This window comes from Dendrobium catenatum, unplaced genomic scaffold (assembly GCF_001605985.2).
Source record: "Dendrobium catenatum unplaced genomic scaffold, ASM160598v2 fragScaff_scaffold_621, whole genome shotgun sequence".
Lineage (NCBI taxonomy): Eukaryota > Viridiplantae > Streptophyta > Magnoliopsida > Asparagales > Orchidaceae > Dendrobium > Dendrobium catenatum.
Genome location: NW_021319083.1, coordinates 25,297,947 through 25,320,931, shown reverse-complemented (window position 1 = coordinate 25,320,931; position 22,985 = coordinate 25,297,947). Strand labels below are relative to the sequence as shown.

The 22,985-nt window shown below is 35.0% G+C and overlaps 1 protein-coding gene across 2 annotated transcripts in view; it reads right to left on the bottom strand.

Annotated features, from left to right (window-relative positions):
• Positions 1–22,985, bottom strand: part of LOC110101145 (pyrroline-5-carboxylate reductase) — a 69,438-nt gene that overhangs the window by 4,936 nt on the left and 41,517 nt on the right. For both annotated transcript variants that reach the window (XM_028695276.1, XM_020828934.2), the window contains exons 4-6: positions 16,406–16,478; positions 11,321–11,441; positions 11,137–11,242 (exon numbers count right to left, since the gene is read on the bottom strand). In XM_028695276.1, the coding sequence (XP_028551109.1) occupies positions 11,137–11,242; positions 11,321–11,441; positions 16,406–16,478 (300 nt within the window). The remainder of the gene's footprint in view (positions 1–11,136; positions 11,243–11,320; positions 11,442–16,405; positions 16,479–22,985) is intronic.

Genomic DNA, 22,985 nt, shown 5'->3' with positions numbered 1-22,985 from the left:
TATAGAAATTCAGATAATTGATACAATTTAAAATAAATGTTCATTTAATTTTGACCTGATTGATGAATGTGGGCTTTATCATACTTAATGAATCCTTAACTGAGTCAAGAAATGAACTGGAGAAGTAAATTTTCAAATTATCAAATTTCCTTTGAGAGCGCAGCGACGCTGGGATGGGTGGCATTGCGGCATCCAACCCTCTGTTTGGGAGAATATTTGAGGGAGCGCTACGTCCTAGGGTGGCACCGCAGCGATGCTCAGCTCTTGGATTTGAGGAATATGGTAGCATCTGGAATATCTATCGGGTGCAATGAAGCTGGGGATGTAAGAGCTGCGACGCCATGCCAAAGTATTTTTAAAATAATAAATATCTAAATCCATTCCCTTAGCCACCTTGCAGGAAAAGAGAAGAGAGAAGGGAGAGAAGAGGAGAGAGAAAATAAGTTAGGAATTATGGAGGCCTATGCTTGTGTTTTGTTTGTCAAGCAAATTAGTGATGTTGTGAGCACAAGGTAGACTTTTGAACTCCCTTATCTCTAATTTCACTTCTAATGATTTTATAAAAGGTTATAAGTAAATATATATATTTTTTGAGTGTTACAACGTTTTCATCATGTAAGTTTTAGCATATTATTGTATGCTTTTGTAGGTTCCTAAAATTCAGCCCCGGCCTTCCCTGCTGTGCTTTTCTTCGGGGAAGTTTTAACGGAATTAAGTTTCGGGATAAATTTTGGAAGGTAGATGAGTTTGTAGTTAAGACACTACCCAGAGATTTCGCCCTCATTTCACGAGGACTTTATAATCTGAGTTCTGGTTTCCTATAGGCGCAAGACCCTATAGTTAATTACCCCTCCTAATAACGAGAGAGAACTTTCGATTAAGGCTAGTCGTCAATCAGATACCTATAGAGTACGTGTTATCTAGCATATAGTAGCAACATGGTAGAAGTTTGAAAGGTTTGAGGATTTGATATTTAAAATTAGAAATTTCACCATTTTGCACTTAAAGCAGTTGGTGGGGAATGGATGATGAACTAGATCAAGATCCCATGGTTCCATCATCTCAGGCTATCGTGGTCCCTGGTCTACTTAGTGAGAGGAGGTGGTCGACCCAACCTGACAGAAGGAACCTTATCAGCAGCCATCTGTTGCTTCGTCCAAGGGTATCTTGTAGACCTGGGTTGGATGTTTGTCTAAGGGAACAAATTTGAATCCACCTTAGCTAGCAGAGGGCTTTGTGCTCTACAAATCATATCATATTGATTCATATCTCAAGGATTTGATGCCACTAAGGAACGTATTGACTATGTCCATAATCATTATCTCGTGGTGTCATTTGGCAGCAAAACCACTCGATTCAGAGGGCCCCGGGTCATAATCATTTTTCCTGCGGTGTCATTTAGTGGCAAAACTATCGATCAAAGGAAATGTATCACATCCTTACTAGCAGGAGATTATTTAAAAATGGATCCTAATGATATTTTCAACTAGGCATTAACTCTATGTGAGCTGAAGTAAATTTCAATTTGTCCACTTCGACAAACTGTTGTGTAGTGTGGATGGATTTTACTATAAGTGTTTAATGGTTCATTTCAATTTTAAATATTTTTTTTAGAATTTTGATTTTGGATTTTTATGGGTGTTTGGGTGGCATTTGAAAGTGTTTGTGAATTAACCCCTCCGGTTGAGATCTGCATTCAACACGGCCATTATCAGGATGTTTGGATGTCATTTCCATTTGTGGATTAAACTTTGTCGACTTTGTCCAGCTGTCGATAGAGGATCAGGCTCGTTGTTGCCTTTGCGATTTTGTTGATGAATTTTCTTTGTTGGAGGCCTTGAAAGCCTTATATGAACGTATAAAATAGATATTTTGGTCGACATCCTGACCATATATATGTTTGATAATCTGAGTTGTGTTGACTCCTATCAATCCATATAGAAGAATCGGGCTCGAACTACGTTAATTTAGGGACACGCACAGCATCCATAGACGTCACGTGTGTACTAATAACACATCGGGGCCCATGCGGGTTGTGTAGTTACACATGCTCTTTTTGTGTATCTATGTGCATACATATTAGTGTATGTGCGGGAGCATTCTTAAAATATTTGTAGATGCCTTCTGTCCGCTTGCATGGATTTTGCGGATCTGGTGGCATGTTGTAACAGCTTATGGATTGAATTGTTTGCTGCTTTGTACAGGTAGACTATCGTGCACTACTTATTGCTCTATGCAGGTGGATCATAATGCATTAATAAATCTCCTGCTTTTGGTATATATGCTTGCATTTGTTACAGTTCTTTCATATTTGCTCGCAGATGGTGTACTATGTGTACAACGAATTTCCTACAATGACTCGTAGGAACTTACATATGTTGTAGTCTTTTGGCATTTGTTCGTAGATAGTATGTAATATTCATAGCGGGGCTCCAGCAGAAGCTCGTGTGAGCTTGTTTCTGCTACACATTATCCGGTGTTTGCTTGCATATAGCATGTAATGCGTATGACAAGTTGCCTACAACCCTGTAGATATTTGCACTTTGCTACGTATTATTTACTCTTGTTTGTAGGGAGTCGGTGCATTCAACTAAGGATAATAATGTCTTTGCTACAACGGATGGGGGATACTTTGAACATGTTGGGGACATATTGCCTTTACCTTTGCTTATATAAGGCATATTGTGTATATATCTACATCTTAACCTTGATTGCAACATGTCGCTATAGTTTCCTTAGATGTGCTGGTTAGATGACTGTCACATTTGCGATACATCCAACGTTATCACTTCTTGATGAGCTGGGAGAATTGATGTATTCTCTTGAAGTCAAAGCATTGTTGCCTATGGGTTGATTTTGGTTGAATATTCAAAGTCATTTAGCTCCACCATTTATCACTTGCATGTATTGAGAGTTCATTCATTATGAGTCTTGTTTGATTGCTGACATTCATTTGTACATCAATCTCTGTTGTTCGTAAGGGATCCACCATCCATACAGTATCTCTACTACCGTTATTTGTAGGTAGATTCAGCGCATTTTTTATGTACATTAGCATTGACTACTGAATAGATTGCATTCATCAATAATCTCCCCATACATTTTGATTGATAATTTGTTACATTTGCTTGCGTGTTTTTCAATACTTGTAGCGACCGTTGTTTGTATCTACAAGACATCTGATGTCAATTGTAGGGGAGTCATTGCTTTCACATCATAGCCATTATCATCGCTCATAAGTGGGCTAATATATTCACTATGCTTGTTGTGGAGAAGTTGTTAGATCCCTCAACCTTGCTTATGAGCAACCATTAAAAAAGCAGACGAGGAGACCGCATTGAGTCACGCCTCAGGTCGAGGCGTACGCATCAGAGCGTAACGCCTCGAACCATCCAGCGAAGCCTACAATTTTTTTGCACGAGGCGTACGCATCAGAGCGTAACACTTCGAGGAAGTACGAGACATTGCCTCGAAATTTTTCTTCGGTATATTTGTAAATACGACTCAGCCGATTCATATTCGCGTATTCGCGTATAGGATTAGGGCTTCCTATGAGAATTGAAAGGCAAACTGGAGGCGAAGCCGTGAGGCAAAGAGACGAAGCCGTGAGTGCAGGAGACAAAGTCAGAAGGAGACGACGCAGGAAACGAAGCCGAAAGCAATAACGGTTTTGAAAGCAGAAAACGAAGCCGAAGTTGTGAGTGCAGGAAACGTTCAGGCCTCAGTTAGGTCAAAAGAGCAGGTGAGCGGTCGTGCGGGCCTTGACTTTGACGTGCAGTAACGAAAGATTAAATAACTCCTGATTCTGCTTTCTTTCATTTGTCCGCTCAGTACATGCTCGATACTGCTAGGTATCACTAGGTACATGCTCGGTATCGCTCAGTACTTGCTCGATACCGCTAGGTACATGCTCGGTACCGAGAAAGTATATGCTCGATACTGAGCGGTACATGCTCGGTACCACTAGGTACATGCTTGGTACCGAGCCAGTACCGCTCGGTACCGAGAAGTATATGCTCGGTACCAAGTGGTACATATCGTTAGGTACATGCTCGATACCGCTTGGTATCTTTCCATACAAACAACTTACGAACTTTAAAAACAAGCAGAATTTCAAAATTACTCTTACAATAAAATTTTGTTGTCGAACCCCGCCAGGGGACAGCGCCTCCTTGGACCCCCGGCAGAGCAGTATATTGTTATACTCATGTTGTCTTATTATTGGTAATACAAATAATTATTAAAATATGTCATATTGTTGATTTTGTGTTATGATTTCTTTGCTTGTGAATAAATAAAAATCTTGTATATATCAATAATTTGATGTTGATAATTTATTTCTATAAATTATTAGCATGACTAGTGACACAATAAGGAAAAATCCTGCATGAAAATATGTAACTCAAGTTGAAGTGTTAGGAAAAGGTGCAAAGAAGGGATATGTTTACATGAAATATAATTTCTGTGAGAAACGCATAACTGATGGCATCAAGAGGTTGAAGGATCATCTAGCCTGCACTCATGTCAATATGGGACCATATGCAGAAGTACTTGATGAGGTGAAAAAGGAATGTACATATTATTTAAAGAAGTTTGTAACCACAAAGGAGGTCACACAAAGAAATATGGAAGAGATGATAGGAAACTCTTCTTACTATGGATCACAGCATGAAGGTTCCAGTAGTGAAAGGCATCTAATTTCTTCTAACCAAGGCACTCCGGGTCCCATGGATAGATTTATGATAAATATTGATGACAAGGATAACATAAATACTCAACATTTTCAGCCTCCTACTGGTACAAAAGAACTCAGGAACAGAAAATAGGATTCCATTTAATGTTGTTAGGAGTCCGTCATGGATCAATATGTTATGATCTGTTAGAATCTATGGAAGAGGACTACAACTTCCAAGCATGTATGAACTGAGAACTTGGATGTTGAATGAGGAGGTCAAGACAACTTCAAAAATGGTAGATGATGTTAAGAGGATTTGGATTGAGACAGGAGTCACAATAATGTCAGATGGTTGGTCAAATATTCAATATAGAAGTATTATTAATTTCTTGGTCAACAATCTATATGGAACAGTTTTTCTAAAATCAGTGGATGCTTCAAGTTTTATAAATGATGCACAATTATTGTTTGAAATGTTGGATGAAGTTGTTGAGAAAGTGAGTGATGCTTTAGTAATACAAGTTGTTACTAATAATGCAAGTGCATATAAAGCTGCAAGGAGAATGTTAATGGATAAGAGGTCTTACCTTTAATGGACTCCTTGTGCTGAACATTGCATTGATTTAATACTTGAGAGGTTGGGACAGTTGGCTCAGCATAAATCAGCCCTATTGAAGGCCAAATTCGTTAGTAAGTTCATATACAATCATTCTTGGATACTTAATTTGATTAGAAAATTCACTGGCAAGGAAATTATTAGACCTGCTGTTATGAGATTTGTTACTGTATATTTAACATTGCAGAGATTCAAACAGTTAAAGCAACCTTTGGAAGCTATGTTTGCTTCTGAAGAATGGGATAAAAGTTCATAAGCAAAAAAACAAGGAAAATAGGTAAAAAAATTGTTATGAAAGATGATTCATTTTGGCGCAGTACAAATTATACTTTGAAGACAACAGCACCATTAGTTAAGGTGCTTAGAATGGTTGGTGGTGAGCAGGCCCCGACTATGAGATTTATTTATGAAGTAATGAATAGGGCTAAAGAAGACATTGCAAAAGATTTGAGAGGACAAGAAAGTGCCTACAAAGAAATATGATATATTATAGATGAAAAGTGGGATTGTCAATTACACCAACACTTACATGCAGCTGCATATTATTTAAATCCTCAATTTCATTATGATAAAGACTTTCATGTTGATAAAGAGATTTGTATGCATGTATGGACAGACTAATTTATGAAGAATACTACTTCAAAGTGAATGATCAACTTGAGAAATTTTATTTGAAGAAGTGAATGTTTGGATTTAAAGCAGCACAAGCATGCTACAAAATACGATCTCCTAGTATGTTTATAATTTGTATATTTATATTTTTAATTTTAATATTTATGTTCAAGTCTTCTACTTCAATCAATATTCATAAAACACTATTCATTTTCATGTAGAACGTTGGTAGAGTCAATTTGGAGATGATGTTCCTGAATTGAAAGCTTTCGTAGTTAAAATTCTTAGTCTAACATGTTCGGCATCTGCATGCGAGCGTAATTGAAGCATCTTCAAACAAATTCATACTAAGAGAAGAAATTGATTAGCAACAAATCGAATGAACAAACTAGTTTATGTTATGTTTAACAAAAAACTGAAAGATAGATATCTCAAATTACATAAACAATGAAGCATTGATAATGAAATTGACCCTTTACTTGTTGATGATTTACAATCTGATGATGAATGAGTTACTTCTAAAAATGTTGATGTTTCTGAAATTGAAGCAGAAGTAAAAACTCATGTCAATGAAGACAATAAAGCAACAAATCATATATATATAAGAAAGAAACAAAGTGAGTAGAAAAAATTCAAAGGTATTCTTAAATATAATAAATTATTTTTTATGTTATTATTGTTTTCATTCTAAAGCTAATGAAATATTAACTGATGTAGCGGATAAAGGAAAAAATATTATAGATGAAAAAGAGTTTGCGGATGACTTTGACATTAATTATGAAGATTCTTCTGAAGAAAATCAAAGTGATGATGAGCCTACATTGGGTCTTGATCCTAAAGAGATGTTTTATTTTTAAGTGAGTTTATTTTAAATCTTCTTTTTCAGTAATATACTAATATTATCTTAGAAAAAACCATCAAATTCACAATTGACATAATATTTTGTTATTTTTTGTTATTATTCCTAATTTTAAATTACTTTATTTTTATCATTTTTTAGGCTTACGCCTCGAGGCTTATGCCTCACCTCGCTTAGCCAAAACGTCTCAATTACCGATTTCGCCTTTTAAAATGTTGCTTATGAGTATACCCCACATGATTAATTCATTTTTTGCATCATATCATATCCCTTATTGTCCAAGTTCAATTTCCACATGATGTCGTTGAGTTCAAGTTCAAGTCTTTTGCAGCTTATTTGGGTCCCATGTCACTATTTAATTGAGTTCAAATTCATGCTCAGATTAAGCTCATTGTAATCTGTTTGAGTTTGAGTCCAACTTGAGTTCATATTCAAGTTAAAGACCAAGTCTTTCATAGTCAAGTTGCAAGTCTTCTTGTCACTTTAAGCTCAATTCCTTCAGTCCAGTTCATGTTCATGCTCATGTTCATTGTAGTCTTGTTTAGTTCAGGTCCATTTTAATCAATTTTGAATTAAGTCTTAATTAAGCCTTTTATTTAAATTTGCATTTAGTACATTAATGTCCAATTCAAGTCCCCTACTGTCCAGATATTGTTCAAGTCCTCTACATTTCAAATGTAATTTCAACAGTCTCCCAACGTCTCCCCTGTTTAGTGGAAATTTCAAGAGTCTAGGCCTCCCTCCACGCTAGAAAAAAGTGTGCACAGGCGGTATTGTATAACACTAAGGCCAAAAACTTCAATCCCACCATGCTAGAGAAAGGCGTGCATGAGTCTTCGAGCACCTGTTTAAAATTAGACAGTTTTTATATTCATCTCTGACTCATTGTAGGCGTCGCATCGTGTTCCCTTTCCACTATGCTAGAGAAAAGCGTGCATGGGATGGTTTTCCGACACACTGCTAATGCTAAAAACGGGGATTTACCCGCCTCTTCGTAGGCGTAGCATCGGGGCCCCTTCCCACCACTCTAGAGAAAAACATGCACGAGTAGGTTTTCCGGCTCGACACGAACGTTGAATAGGGGTTTTAAGTTTAGGGAGTTATATCTTGGCAACCAGTGGTGACGAATACAAAAATCCTTTTTTTATTTTCCCTTCTTTTTTTTTTGACTCTATACTTTTTGTGTACGTTTATCTCTGTTTTTTTCGGAGACTTTTCTTTTTCTTTTTTGCATATATATATATATAATAACAATAACAATGTATAATAATAATTAATATATAAAATATACTAAATATAACAATAGTAATTAATATACTAAATATAATAATAATAACATTTAATATATAGTAATTAATAAATACAAAAAAAAATCTATACCTAATGGTTGTATAAGAGGCAGCTTGGAGCAAGTCTTGTGGAGTTGGATGAAGCCTCAGATGGTTCTCGGCAAGAGGAGGCACAGGAGTTCGGCTTGGATAAGGTTGGAGTCGGGTTCTCAGCAGGTAAAGAGGGCGACGGGATCAAGTGGTCGGCACTAGGGATCGTTTTTGGCAACGAGTAAGAGCAGGAGGCCGTGAGGTGGAGTGTAGAGGTCGGCTAAGGGTAGATCTAAAGGTTGGATGAGGCTCGGATGGGGCTATCTATGACTTGAGGTTTGGGGTCGGACGGATGGGCCTTGCTTCCGTATGAACCTTGCGTGAAGTGGAGGTCGGCTTGAGGTAGGGCACATTAGAGGCGACGGGATCTCTACGACTATGGAGAGAGGAGTTCGGTTTAAGTGAGGGCTTGCGGCAGGTCTTGTGGAGGAAAAAGCTTACGATAGATCTAGAGTAGGTCTGTTATACCTCTCTCTCTCTCTCTCTCTCTCTCTCTCTCTCTCTCTCTCGTTCTTTGCACAGAGGTCAACAACTTTATTCCGAGTATTTTGACAATAATAAATTGATTTTTCCTACATAAATTTTTTTGGTACATGAAATGATTGAGGCTTTTCTAGTATTTGTATTACTATATAAAAGCCTTTAAATATTAATTGGAATATCCCTATGAAGTTAGAATTAAAACAAAAAAAGTTTGAGTATAATGGTATACATGAAATGTAGCTTCTACTGATAGTTATGGCAATTTATGCATCATCATCTAAGTAATGTATTAAAATCATAATTATTTACTATTGCATTTACATGTGCATAATTCACAGCATGACATTAGAGAATTTCTGATATGTGAAAAGTGTACTCTTTGAAATACTACAAGGGTTCAATATACTTTGTTTTGACCCAATCTACCTTGTGTGAATGTAGAGGGATTCTATCTCCACTTGCTAAAAACAGGCATGGGAGATTATGTTGTAATGTACTATTCTGATTCTAGCCTCGTTATATACTGGTGTGGAAGGTTAAAAGGAGTTATAAATAGAAGTGGAGCTATACACAGACATCATGACATGTACATTATAATCATGTATTACATATTCTGATAATTTAATGAATCAAGTATAAGTAATATTCTAAGATGAATTTCAACGATTTCTACCTCTGTATAAACAAATGATGAAATAGGAAAGTCAAGTGAAAGTGAAACTCTAAAGACAAATGTTCTATAACATCTAAAATCTTTGTGAAAGTAGTCATAAAAGCACGAGTAATAACTTTGAAACCAAGTACACTCTGATAACTCTAAGAAATCATATTATGCAGTACTTTACTTTTCTCTATTGATTATTGAGTATTCTATTAAATTATTATTTAATATTTTAATTGGATATTGATATATATAATGGAGTAGGGGAAGAAGTCTACTGAGCTGGTTGTATTCATTTTATAATATTTTCTGACATTTTAAGAAAAGAAAAGGGCCCAGCAAAGTAAAGAAAATAAAGTTAAGCTTCATTTGGATCAAGTTAATCAAGGTATCATTTTGTAATCCAGTTTTAATTATTTTGGTGTATAAATTACTATTGAGCTGGATTATTATACATTTGTATTTGATGAGATGAAATAAAATATTATTAAATAGTTTTATTATATGAATTACATAGTAGCTTTGGTTGACTATGTTTGTGGTTGAGTTAAATCGAAAGATTTGATTTTCAATCCTTCCATTAGATACTAGGACATCACATTAAAGATCAATGACAACCTTAGATGACAAAACCATGAAATTTTGATCATGTTTTGTCATCATTCCTCTCATCATCCATTTTAAGTGCAAGGTGATAAATTTCTAAGTATAAACTATCTAAAATTGCTGCTACAACACACCAAGTACTAAGTGTCTATTTAATGACTAATTTTAATTAAAAGTACTCTCTATTCACCGGGAGAGATAATTAATCATAAGGACTTGCGACTATAGAAAACCTGAACTCAAATCTTAAAGACCTCGTTAATGAGAGCGGAATATTTGGGTAGTGTCTTATCTCTAACCAAACTACCTTTCAAGAATTTTTTCCAAAACATAATCCATTAAAACTTCCCCAAATCACGAGAAAGATTGTGGCCCAAAAAGTAAAATTTTCAAAGCCCACAATGATCCATACTTAGTTTTCAAGATTGGTGACTATTAATTTAAGATTCATTCATACGTAATTTTTCAAGATGATGACTGCCTAACTTATACTTCATTTACATTTAATACTTCACACATATTACCACATATTGCAACTATAAAAAAAGAAAGAAATCAATAGTTGCAAGTACTCTGCAACCGTAAGTGAATAAATAAAAAGAGAGGAAGAACCACTTGCAACAAGAAAAGAAGAGAGAAGGTAAAACAACATCAACATATTATTCCCTAAGTTCAACCACCTCGAATTCATAACACATGATTATAATATCTATCAGTTGTTAACACAGACAAAGTGGTATCTTTGTTTTTATTCCTATGAAGTGTAATCTCTCCATCCACAACTTTTGTAACTTTGTAGAATATTTGATTTATGTGTAACCATAAAAATAGTGGATCTTATCGCATCACCTACACTTCTGCGCCTTGTGTTTGAATACTTTCTCTTACCTTCATTTAAATTTGCTCTAAATTTTATAATTATCCTAATAATATAGTATAGTAGTATAATAAATATAAAGAACATATAATTAAACTAAAATTTTCTTGAAATTACCATATTCTAAAAATTTTAGTCGTAAAAAAGCTCTTCACTACAAAAATAACAAGAAAACTGTAGTAGCAGTGTTGTATCAGTATTAATCCGTAACATAAAACTGTAAAATTTTTTATCAAAAGCATCCTAAATCATATTTTGTGGGAACAAAAAGGACTGTATGCTGTTCTGTATAAGTTGTTTATAACATCCTTAAGGAAATAAAACCATCAAAAAATGAGGAAATAAGGGCTTCAAAAATAGAAACTCACCGTCTGAGTTGCAAGAGCATGAGCAAGGTCTCTTGGAAGACCAGCAGCTACACCGCCATCAGCCAAAGCTTCTATTGCAATATATACATAGGCTGGGCCGCTGCCACTGCAGATTAATAAGGGAAAATAAAAGATAAAAATAGCAAAATTCTGAAGTCAATGAACCAACAACTTAGTAATATACCTTAGGCCAGTTACAGCATCAAAGTATTTTTCATCGGCCATCCATATCTTTCCAATCGCTTTAAATAAACTAGCTACTCGTTCCTCATCTTTCTTTGTTGCCATATCTCCCATGCACATGACTAAATTAAAAAAAAAAAGCATTAGAGCCAGCGAAGCCTTTTTTTTTTTTAATGCAGTTCTTGTAGAGACAAGGAGATTTACACGTCTGTTTCAGAAAATGATTAACTTAAAGAGTATATAAGTCACAATCCAACATAAACAAGCATCAAGGAAAAACTGATTTTTACATACCTTATGACCACTGGATAACGTAACAAAAAAAAAAAGCAAACAAAGTTAAAAAAGTGTCATTTTTCTAGGTAAAACTTACAGAAGAAATTTCTTCACCTCCATTTGGCGTGGTTGCCTTTTTTCTTGGAAAAGTAGCTATATAGAGTTTTATAGGAAAAATAAATTATTATAAGCTGCTGTAGGTACAAAAAAGATCTGTTTTCTGTTTGAAAAAATTGGAAAATAACTTTCTTATATTTAACACATCCTAATATATCTGGTTATACAAAACTACTTCTTACCGTAAGCATTTCTTAACAAACAATAAAAATTTGAAACCAAACAGAATTATTATAGCGTTTGGAAAACAAAGTTGCATTTTCAGGACAATGCATAAAATAAAATAGATGTGAAGAAAATGATGAAAATGGTCCTTCAACTCTTTGTAAGGGACCAAAATGGTCCCTAACTCTTTTGTGGGACCAATTTGGTCCTCTCAACTTTTTTAAAACGAGACTTTTTTTTCCTAATATTAAATTTTGGGATTAATGGTATTAAATCAAAAGATATTTTAATCATGTTTTAATTAAATTATTTATTAAATATAACTTTCAAGTAATAGTAATTTTTTTAAAAAAAATTATTGAACATTTCTTTAACAAAAAAAAATATAATAATAATTCTAGTTTTAATTTCAAAATTTATTAATAATTCAAGTTTTAATTTAGGATCATTATAGATTAGAATTATTAATAATTGATCTCTCAAAAGAGTTTTGGTACATTTAGATCCCTCAACTCATTTTGACCCCTCACAAAGAGTTTAGATATCATTTTTATCCTTTCCTCAATAGATGCATAAACAATGCAACTTACATCACTTTCCCATTAGCTGTACGCACATTCAAAAGTCCCATAACAAAGTTATTGTTTTGAAGGGAGTTAATAAGTTACTGAATTTTAATTTCATTACAAGACAACTCTCTTCTCGTTCAATTTTGTGAGGGACTACTTTTGATAACCAAGTGGTAGCCATGCTGACATGCATTTAATAGAATGCCCAATTTTACTAAACATTTATGGGTCATTGCTAACTCCAACACCTCCCAACTTTTCAACCCTGAATTTTTCTCTATACTTTAAATATTTCATGCATTGGTACATAGTTGATAGAACAAGGCCATACTCATGGAGCTATAGTCTACCCAAAAGTGCCTTGAATGAAGTGTTTGTATCAACAATATGAAATTAGGCTTTTGTATAAAATTTTCAAAACTCAAGGGGGAGAATGAATGACCCTATAGTTCTTTATCCTTTTTAGTTAAAGCTGTCCACCATAAGTTTATATGGTCCAAGATGTTGAATATCTACAGATAATGATCTTAATGTGCGCAAGCTCATAAGATTTATCGAAGAGCCGTGCTCAATCAAGATTCGAATTATTATGATACCATCACTTTTTTTTTAGAGACATGTAGAGGACGATTATGCTCTATAGTTTTCAACATGAGATCTTCTCAAAGAACGTAACAATTGGTTCATTTTGGGCATGCAGAATCTTAGTCTTACAACGTTCAGCAAAATATGCTTCATACCTTTTGGGATCTTTGAGAGCCTTAACCCAAGTCTCCTGGGGTCTTCTAACATTACATGAGCTTCATAAACGCTGAGTTGTGCTGGAATCTTTTTTAAAAGGAATATGATATTAAATTCTATTCCTTTATTTATAGTATATTTCTTCTTAGGATCCTTAGGGATGATTTCTTCATTGATGACTATATATTTTCCTTTATCTTCACTTGATAACTCTTTTTTTGGTAGAGGTGATATCAATTTATCACTTCTTAACTACACTTGAACCACTTCATTCGACTTAGTCTCATTTGATGAAATATCTTCTTTAGAATTAATCATCCTTGCTTTAGATGATTATGTTGCATGTTCGGAGTAGTCATTCAATCTTGCACGCTCTACTTGTGAAGCTATTTGTTAAGCTAACTCATCATCACTTGGAAAGCATAACTCTTCTTCTAAGTTATTATCTGTCTGTAATGCCATCAGATAGAACTCAAATGTTGTTTCATCATGATACCCACTTTTTATCGATCTAACATTGTTAGAGTCATCTCTTTTATTCATTTATGTTGGAGCTATTGCCATCTGACTCATATTGTGAACTTTAAAAGTTCCTTGATGCACACTGGATGGCACTGATTTGATAGTTTATTATTTCAAGAATGTTTTTTAGGTTGAATTAAATAAATGTTAGATTGAACTAAAAGAATGTAACTAGTTAGATAGAGTAATAAATAAAGCAATCTCAGTCTGAAAAAGGACAGCGAGGCAAAATTTACCTTTTTTTCCCCTTCTGTCTAACTTTCTATTTCAATTCAAGAGTATGCACAAACTCAAATCATTCCTGAGGTGGCTAGGTCATGATCACAACCATATGCATAGAACCAGAGTATAAACCATAGAGAATTGTGACAACGAAGATCTAATAACAACTCAATTGAAGGCAAAAACATCGAAGCAATGGTTAAGCTAGATAACCATAGCCAAAAGAAACCAAACCAATTTATGGAATCAAATCAAATAAAAAGAGAGAGGTCAGAAGATTGGAGAACACAACCCATTTCCTTAGGAATCATCATAAAGCATGATTATTATTGGTACCTTAATACAGTACTTGCAAACAAAAAGTACACATTTTAAACGTTACATAGACAATACAAAATGCTATAAGAAAAACATATATGCATAAATGGAGAGGCCACAAATACTTAGGTATGTCAATTTTCACGCAAGTGCATCAACCAACATATCATCTAGAGCATTCAGTTCAAAAACACATAATGATGGCTTGGTTGATAATAAGGCTTACAAGCTGAGAACCCCAGTTTGATTTTGCTACATCCCAAATGATCCAAGAGTCTTGGTGAATCATCGCCATTAGGCTACCTTGCCCACAATGCGAGGCTAACAGAACAATTGCATTGACTCATATTCAAGTATCATCCAAATTCAAGAAAACACTTGCATCGGATTGCTCCTAACTCCAGGATGACTAGTCCTAACCCATTTGATAATTTCAACTAACAGAGTTCTTACTTTGATACTTCTATTAAAGTTTATAATGGCTATTCAAAGCAACTCAATATCAAGCAGTCCAATCAATTTAAGCCTTATTTCATCACAATTCATCAGACCAGAGTAGAGCTATGATGGACCGGACCGGCCGGTCCATCCTGCATCCGCACCGGCCCACAAGGGGCCGGTTCTCGCCTGTTACAGGCGGAGAAATCGCCCGCCTGGGCGTTCGACCGAAGGAGAGGGAGGAGGCGGGTGGGCCCAAGGGGCCCACAATTATTGAAGTGTTTGTGAGTGTTTTCATCCAAGAAATTTCGCATTTTTCCACCGTTTTTAGGCTGTTTTTCCTGGATTCCGAAAATTACAAACTAAGCTCCATCAAGCTATCAAACCAATCAAATGAAAGAAATTAAGCATGCAAACCACCTTGTATATAGGGTGAGGTCATGACATGCACCCAATTTTTGCTTAGGAAATTATAATTGAAGTATCATAAGTATCTTACATTTTTTTGTAGAGATTTGTTGTTTTTATATGAGATAAGAGCATATTATAAGTCACATTCCTTGGCATGGTGAAAGCTACATTTGCAAGCCCCGACCATTTAGGCACCTTGCAAATCAAGCGATAAACCTCATCCCAATTAAATTATGGTCTTTCAATAAATGCAAGCCTCAAAATCAACTACACTCAAATAAGCTCACATGCTAATAAGCCCACCAATTAAATCCAAAATATATGCATTTACCTCAATCTGCATTGGATACTTGAGAGAAGACAACCCATGATTGTTAATCATTTTTCCTAAATGTTCGTCTTTCGCCCTTCAGCATTGGTAGACTATGACCGTTAGTATTCCCATAATGATGGGAACCATATGATCTTGACCAAATCTACTTCCATTCCCCCATCAATTACCAAATCTACTTCCATTCCCCCATCAATTTAATTGAAACCCAGATGATAGAACGAGCATTAAAATCATAAATTTGTAACATCTTTAAATCAAGTTCTCTTGCATGCAGGAGAGAAGCTGGTACTGCTGAGGGTTTGCCTCCATAGGTAGTTTCTACCCTAGATTTAAATAAACTATGATCAAAATATCATGTAAAATCTGATTAAACAAAACCTAATCAACCAAATGGAAAAAAATAATGCCTAGTTTCGAAGACAATGTTGGTACTTTTCCTAAGCAATCAATTATACCTACATAAATAAAATAAGAAGACAATAAAAATGAGATCAAGTAAAATTAAAACCCATAATATTAATTTCCATCACATCAATATACCGATTCTACAAGCAATATCCTTTGCAAACTGCACTGCAGTAAGCCAGCATACATGAAGCCACTGCATTATAAAATCTCAGGTAGAAAACCAAGACTATCCATACTCAAGAGTACTTTCCTGTGATTAGGATGCATAATTAACTATGAGTACTTGCACCTATAGGAAGCCTCAAACTAAAAATATAAAGTCCTCAAAAGAGGGTGAAAAATCTATGGGCAATGCTTTCTCAACAACTTAATCTGCCTCTTGAAAAATTACGCTAGTTAAATCTTGAATTTGGCACCAAGTGAGTCTTTAACACCAATAACAATTATCACTAATCTTTTGGATATCCAAGATCAAATTGTTTTTGTTGACCTGATTGACATGAACCGATAAATTTACCTGATGCCAATTTTATGACATGCTGCGGAGTGATAAAGCATAATTTACCTGATGCTGCCTCACCAACAGCCGAAGGTGTATTTGGCATCACTCTAATTATTCGACCATGGCCAGACCATTCCTGCAGTACATACAGCAGCATTACTACAGCAGGGCACAAATATAATATATGGGGCAGCAAAATTAAATGATATGAATGCAAAAAAATTATATTATGCGTAGTATGCTTAGAGCTAGAGCTGGGCGAAGGAATAAAATCAAGATCCCAAAAATTCATGCAAAGAAATAATATCCAGAACCTGTTTACACATGAAAAGCATAATATATTAGGACACTATGGATTTAAAATATAATTGTATATATCAAAATATGAAGATTATTTATATAGATAAAAGATATTTTCATGTTGAGGTGCATACTAGTTCCCTTATTTTCTTCCTTAATCAGACTATATGTAGTCTCGTATCAAATACAATGACAAATAAGAAAAATTCCTCATACTCGTATTTGAGCTTTAGGATGTTTTTTTTCCTAATTATTTGACAAATAAGAAAAATTCCTCATACTCGTATTTGAGCTTTAGGATGTTTTTTTCCTAATTATCTGCATCTAATAGCAGGCATTATCGCTGCATATGCTCCTGCAAAAGCAGCTTTCAACTCTAGCTATAAAATGTAACCTTCATAGATGTTGAGCTTTCACTGTTTTCAGATGCAGACCATATTTTTGCAATTTCTTTCCCATTTTCATCAATCGCAGATTTCTTTGTTGTTTTCTATCCACCATTAGTTGCTGCAACCAAAGATCTTACCCAAAACCACCGCAACCTTCCCCTACTCCAGCCCTCGCTCTCTCCAATAACAATTTTTTTCAAAACCCATAAAAACCTTTTCTCTCCAATATGTTACAGCCTTGTAAGTCCAAATTGTTTCATCATCACCCTCTCTTTTATCATATATACCACTAAAATGGGAAACTGTGGAGGCTAATAAAGGTCTCAATCTCAGGTTCATCTGACAAAGCAAACCAACCATAATAAAGTATAGGGGAAAATAGAACTCAATGGCGCAGAGATTCAAAAACTCAAATAGGACCACTTCAGAAGTAACCTTCTAGTGCATGCTCATCAGCATTCCCAGGCAAATCTCCATTTCCTCTCGAATTACATGGATCAAAAAAAGTGATTGACCAATTCATAGATAGTAGGCCGAGGGGCAGAATATAAAATGACTCACACCTCTTAATATTTCAACTCTCATACCCCATGCCTAAGTAATAAGAAAATTATTATTACAAAATCTCTCTTATTGTTGTTGAAGGGCTAGGAGCTATGATGCACAAACAGGGACACGACAACACGGATACGACACGACACGGACATAAGACACGTCAATTATTGAAAATATAGGACACAGATACGGGTTGGACACGATAGTATAATTTTATATTAAAAAATAGTATGTAAAAATGAATAAGTATACTATTAAAAATAATAAATCATTTAACTAGAATTTGTGCTTAAAATAATTAATATTAGGATGTCAAGTGTCGGGAGTCGATGTCGTGTATCAAGCATTGAAAGAGGAGATGACAATGTTGAAATTAAATTGAAATTTCATCAAATTAATTTTAATTTAATTAAATTCAATCCAATAATTAAATCAATTCAAATCGAACTCATTCGAGCCTCTTTGAACCAAATTCGACTCAATTCGACGTCGATTTGAGCCCAATTTCACAAAATTGGCTCTATCTGACCCATTTCGACTCGAATCGACCCTAATCGATTCAAATTGGGTCCAATTCGGACCCAATTTTTGTAAAACCCGAAAACGACGATCGTAGGTCGTCGCACGCATTTCGATGCATCACGATGAGACTTAAGTGAAAAATTCAAAGCTAATGAAATTTGACAAAAATAATTTCATAAAATTCTACATAAAATTCTGATCATTTTGATATATAGAACTTGTATCCAATTTAGCCTAAATATGGAGTTAAAAATTGTAGAAGTTTCTAAATGCCCAAACTACCCTCGGTTAATAGTAAAGCCGGAATTACTTAAGTGAGGGAAATTAGGTCTTTTTGGCAAACCCTATCTCCTAATATAGCAAAAGTGAGCCCTTCCCCTCTCATTTTCACGCACGGTTCAGCCAAACAAGGAGAAGACGGACAGGACAGACGACACGGGCTCGGCAGGCTCCTCTCCAGCGACAATTTTCCTGCGAAGAATTTAGTGCAAATCGAAGAGGGAGATGAGGGGAATCTTAAGGTACAATTGTTTTAAATCAAATCCCTCTCAATCTCAAATCATTTGGAAAAGAAATTTTTAGGGTTTTTATAGTTTCCCTTTTTCTTCCAAAATTTCTTTACGGAATCAATAGGGAAGATTTAGGGGAGCAATTTAACGGTAGAAATATAAATTTAGGGCTTTTACCTAAAATCAAATTTTCTTAACGTGCTTTTACAAAAGTTGTTTCTAAGGGCCCTAGAAATGTTTTTAAATCAAAAATTTGAATTTTTAATAAAAATTTCATTTTTTATAATTTTCCTAAAATGTTCAAGTTGATTAAACAAATTTAAGACATAAGAGATACGAAGTTTTCTTTACCCGAAAAATATTGAAGATCATATGATGTATTGAAAAATTTATAATCCCTTGATGAATATAAGTATTATAAAGTGCATGTGTATGTTGATCCGGAAGTGCCAAAATGGTAATAGGGTTTTACGGAGCCAAATGGTAAAGGGGCTTGCAAAAGTCAAATGGTAATGAGGTTCTTCGGAGCCAAATGGTAAAGGAAATGGCCAAATGACTATGTATTTGATCAGTACAAAACTCTGGTACTTCCGAAACGGGTGTTTATCATATTATGATTATGAAATTTAAGCATTTAATGAAAGGATTTAAGGAAAAATAAAGTTTATGAAAAAGAAAGAAAGAAGGATTTAAAGAAATATTTTAAGCAATGATTATGAAAATGTTTTATGAAATCATACATATAAATGTTTATTATGATCCTTTATTGTTTCATTTTGATGTTTAATAACATGTTTAAGAAAAGAAAAAATATATTTCATAAATTTAAGATAAATATTTTTCTTCTGCTAAGCGTTGACTCATCCTATTATTGGAAATATTTTTTAGGAGATATTGTTACGAAGTGATGGCTACGAGACGACAGTATACCTACCGTCGTAGAGGACCTCAGGAAGAAAGGTTTTTATGTTTTATGTAATTGTTGAGTTAGTGGTTTGTATCTGAACAGTTTATTGGAGTTTATATAATTATGGATGTTTATGTTTTTAGTTGTGTGAGAAGAAACAAACTTGGAATACTTTAATTTGATATTTTTAGTGGCACTTTCATATTAATGGATGATGTTTATGTTTTGTTATAAAAATTTAAATGAAATTGATTAAGGTTTACACGTGTTTTCAGTACGACCGACTGTTCCTGCCCCATTATTTTTGGGCTAACCGGGTTGGGTCGTGATAAGAGTGGTATCAGAGCAAAGGTTTAATAATAATCAATGAAAGAGCCTATAGGAGAATTGTATGAGTCTTAGAATGTATATGAAGTATGAAATTTATGAATTATTCGTCTTATGATTGTTATGTTTTATCTCAGGACTATGGATCCTGAGCAGAATGCCACTGATGGCATTGATGTGGAGGAAGGGAGGGAGCTACCAGCTGTAACATAACCTCAGAGGAATAATGATAGTTCAACTATGGAGTCATTCGCTTAGATGATGGAAGCAATGACTCAGATGATAAAGACCTCCCAAGCTCAGAGCAGTAGCAGTGGAAGTCGATCTATGAACAAGACCTTGAAACTATTTCAAAATATAAAGCCTTTGTTATTTTCAAGTGGCGGACCTATAGAGGCTGAAGACTGGCTGATGCGGATAGAGAAGAACTTGGAGGGCATGTCTTGCCCAGAGGATAGGAGAGTGACACTGGTTGCTTATGTCTTTGATGACGAGGCAGAAAGGTGATGAAGGAGTCAATTGTAAGAGACCTTTGAGGTAAGACCAAGCAGCCAAGTTATTTGGGAGGAATTTGTAAATGTATTCAGAGGCTAGTATGTACCTATATCGGCCAGGAGATAGATACAGGACATGTTTAAAAGATAGGTTCACGAAGATCGATTTGTGATTTATTTCTCAGTATGAGGCAGAGTTCACAATATTGTCCAAGTATGCCCCACACTTTATACTCAATGCTGAAGAAAAGTGTCACCGCTTCCTGGATGGATTAAAGGACATAATAAGGCAGCCTCTCATTCCTTTTGGAATAGAAGTTTATTTTATTTTGATGTAAAGAGCTAGAAAGATTGAGATTGATTTGCAGGCAACACAGAAGAGGGGATTTTCAGAAAAAGAAGATGGAGAGCAGGTCAAAGCCCTCCTATTTTGCTCAGTCTTCTCAATCTAGAATATCTACTTGGAAGAAGCCCAAATCCAGCAACTCTGACAGCAATGCTTCAACTGCTTCTTTATGCAGCAAGTGTGGGAGAATGTATAAAAGAAAGTGCCTTTCTACCACTAATACTTGTTACTGGTGTCATCAGCCTAGGCATATGGCGAAATCTTACCCTCTTTTGGGTCAGAGATCTACTATAGAGGTCAGGTCATGCAACAATATTCAAAGGACAGCTGGTAGACTAAGAGCTATCGAATCTACAGCTTCTGTGTCTTCTCAAGGTCAGACTCATCAGAATGTTCAGCCTCGAGTCTATGGGTTGTCCCAACAAGAAGTTAAGGGGTCTTCTGATGTGGTTACAAGTACACAATTTAATTAAATGTCAATGAAAGCTTTTATATGAAATGAATGAACAATGAATGATATATTTTATAAATAAATATTGTGACCTGTTTATGATTAGGGACAATCCTTATGTATGATAGACATGTTAGAATTCTGTTTGATACTAGAGCGTCACATTCCTTCATTTCTGAGAGTTTTGTTAGATCAATTGATTTGCTTCCAACAGTTATGATTAAATCACTGTCAGTTTTAATGCCTAATGAAAATCATATGGAAGCTAAGCAGAAATGTCATGTGGGATTGAGGATTTGTGATAAGAACTTAGAGGCGGATCTGATTGTATTACCTCTATCTGAGTTTGATGCAATCTTAGGCATGGATTTGTTATCTTGTCATTTCGTGACAATAGATTGTAACAAAAAAAATGTTAAGTTTTGTATGTCAGAGAAGGGAAATTCAAATTTCAAGGGATAAAGGGGTAACTGTTGCAATTCAGATATTAAAGAAAGGATATAAAGGCTTCTTGGCCTATGTTAAGGAGGAAAAGAAGATAGAAAGAGAGCTGAAAAACATCTCAATTGTTCAGGAGTTTCCATAAGTATTTTCAGATGATTTACCTGCCTTACCTCTAAGTAGAGAAATAGATTTCTCTAATGAATTAGTGGCATGAGCTGAACCTGTTGCTAAGGTCCCTTACAGAATAGCAATTAAAGAACTTAAGGAGTTGAAAGAACAACTGCAAGAGTTTCTTGAGAAGAAATTCATCAGGCCTAGTACCTCCCATTGGGGTGCTCCTGTACTGTTTGTGAAAAAAAAAAAGATAGAAGCCTAAGACTCTGTATAGATTACAGAGAGCTAAACAAGTTGACAATGAAGAATAAGTATCATCTCCCAAAGATAGATGATTTGTTTGATCAATTGGAAGATGCTTCAGTGTTTTCAAAGATTGATTTGAGATCATGGTATCATCAACACAAGATTAGAAAGGAAGTCATTGTAAAGACTTCTTTCAATACTTGATACAGGCATTATGAGTTGTAGTGATGCCTTTTGGTTTGATGAATGCTCCTGCAGTGTTTATGGATCTCATGAATAGAATCTTTAAGCCATTTATGAATCTATTCGTGATAGTATTCATAAATGACATACTAGTATACTCCCCAAATGAAGAACCACATGCAAATCACTTAACAATTGCATTACATGCATTGAAAGGAAATGAATTATATGCTAAGTTCTCCAAGTGCGAATTTTTGCTGAAGAGTAAACTTTTTGGGGCGTGTGACCACTGATGGGAAGATAGCTGTGGATCAGCATAAGGTGCAAGCAATAGCAGATTGGCCAAGACCAGCTAAAGTGACTAAGGTTAGGAGTCTTTTGGGATTGACAGGCTACTACAGAAAATTTGTTGAGGGGTTTTCACAGATAGCTATGCCACTATCCAGATTGACTCAGAAAATAGTGAAGTTTGAATGGACAGCACTGTGTGAAGAAGCTTTTCAGAGGTTAAAACAGTGTTTGATAACTGCTCCAGTGCTGACTATTCCCTCAGGGTTAGATGGATTTTATCTCTATAGTGATGCCTTGCATAAATGGTTGGGTTGTGTACTGATGCAGAATGGAACAGTCATTGCCTATACTTCTAGGAAATTGAAGAATCATGAAAGGAATTACCCAACCCATGATCTGGAGTTAGCTGCAGTAGTTTTTGCCTTAAAGATTTGGAGGCATTACTTGTACGGGGTACGATGCAAAATTTTTACTGATCACCAGAATTTGAAGTATATCTTCAAACATAAGAAACTGAATCTGAGGCAGAGGAGATAGCTAGAACTCATTAAGGATTATGAGTTGG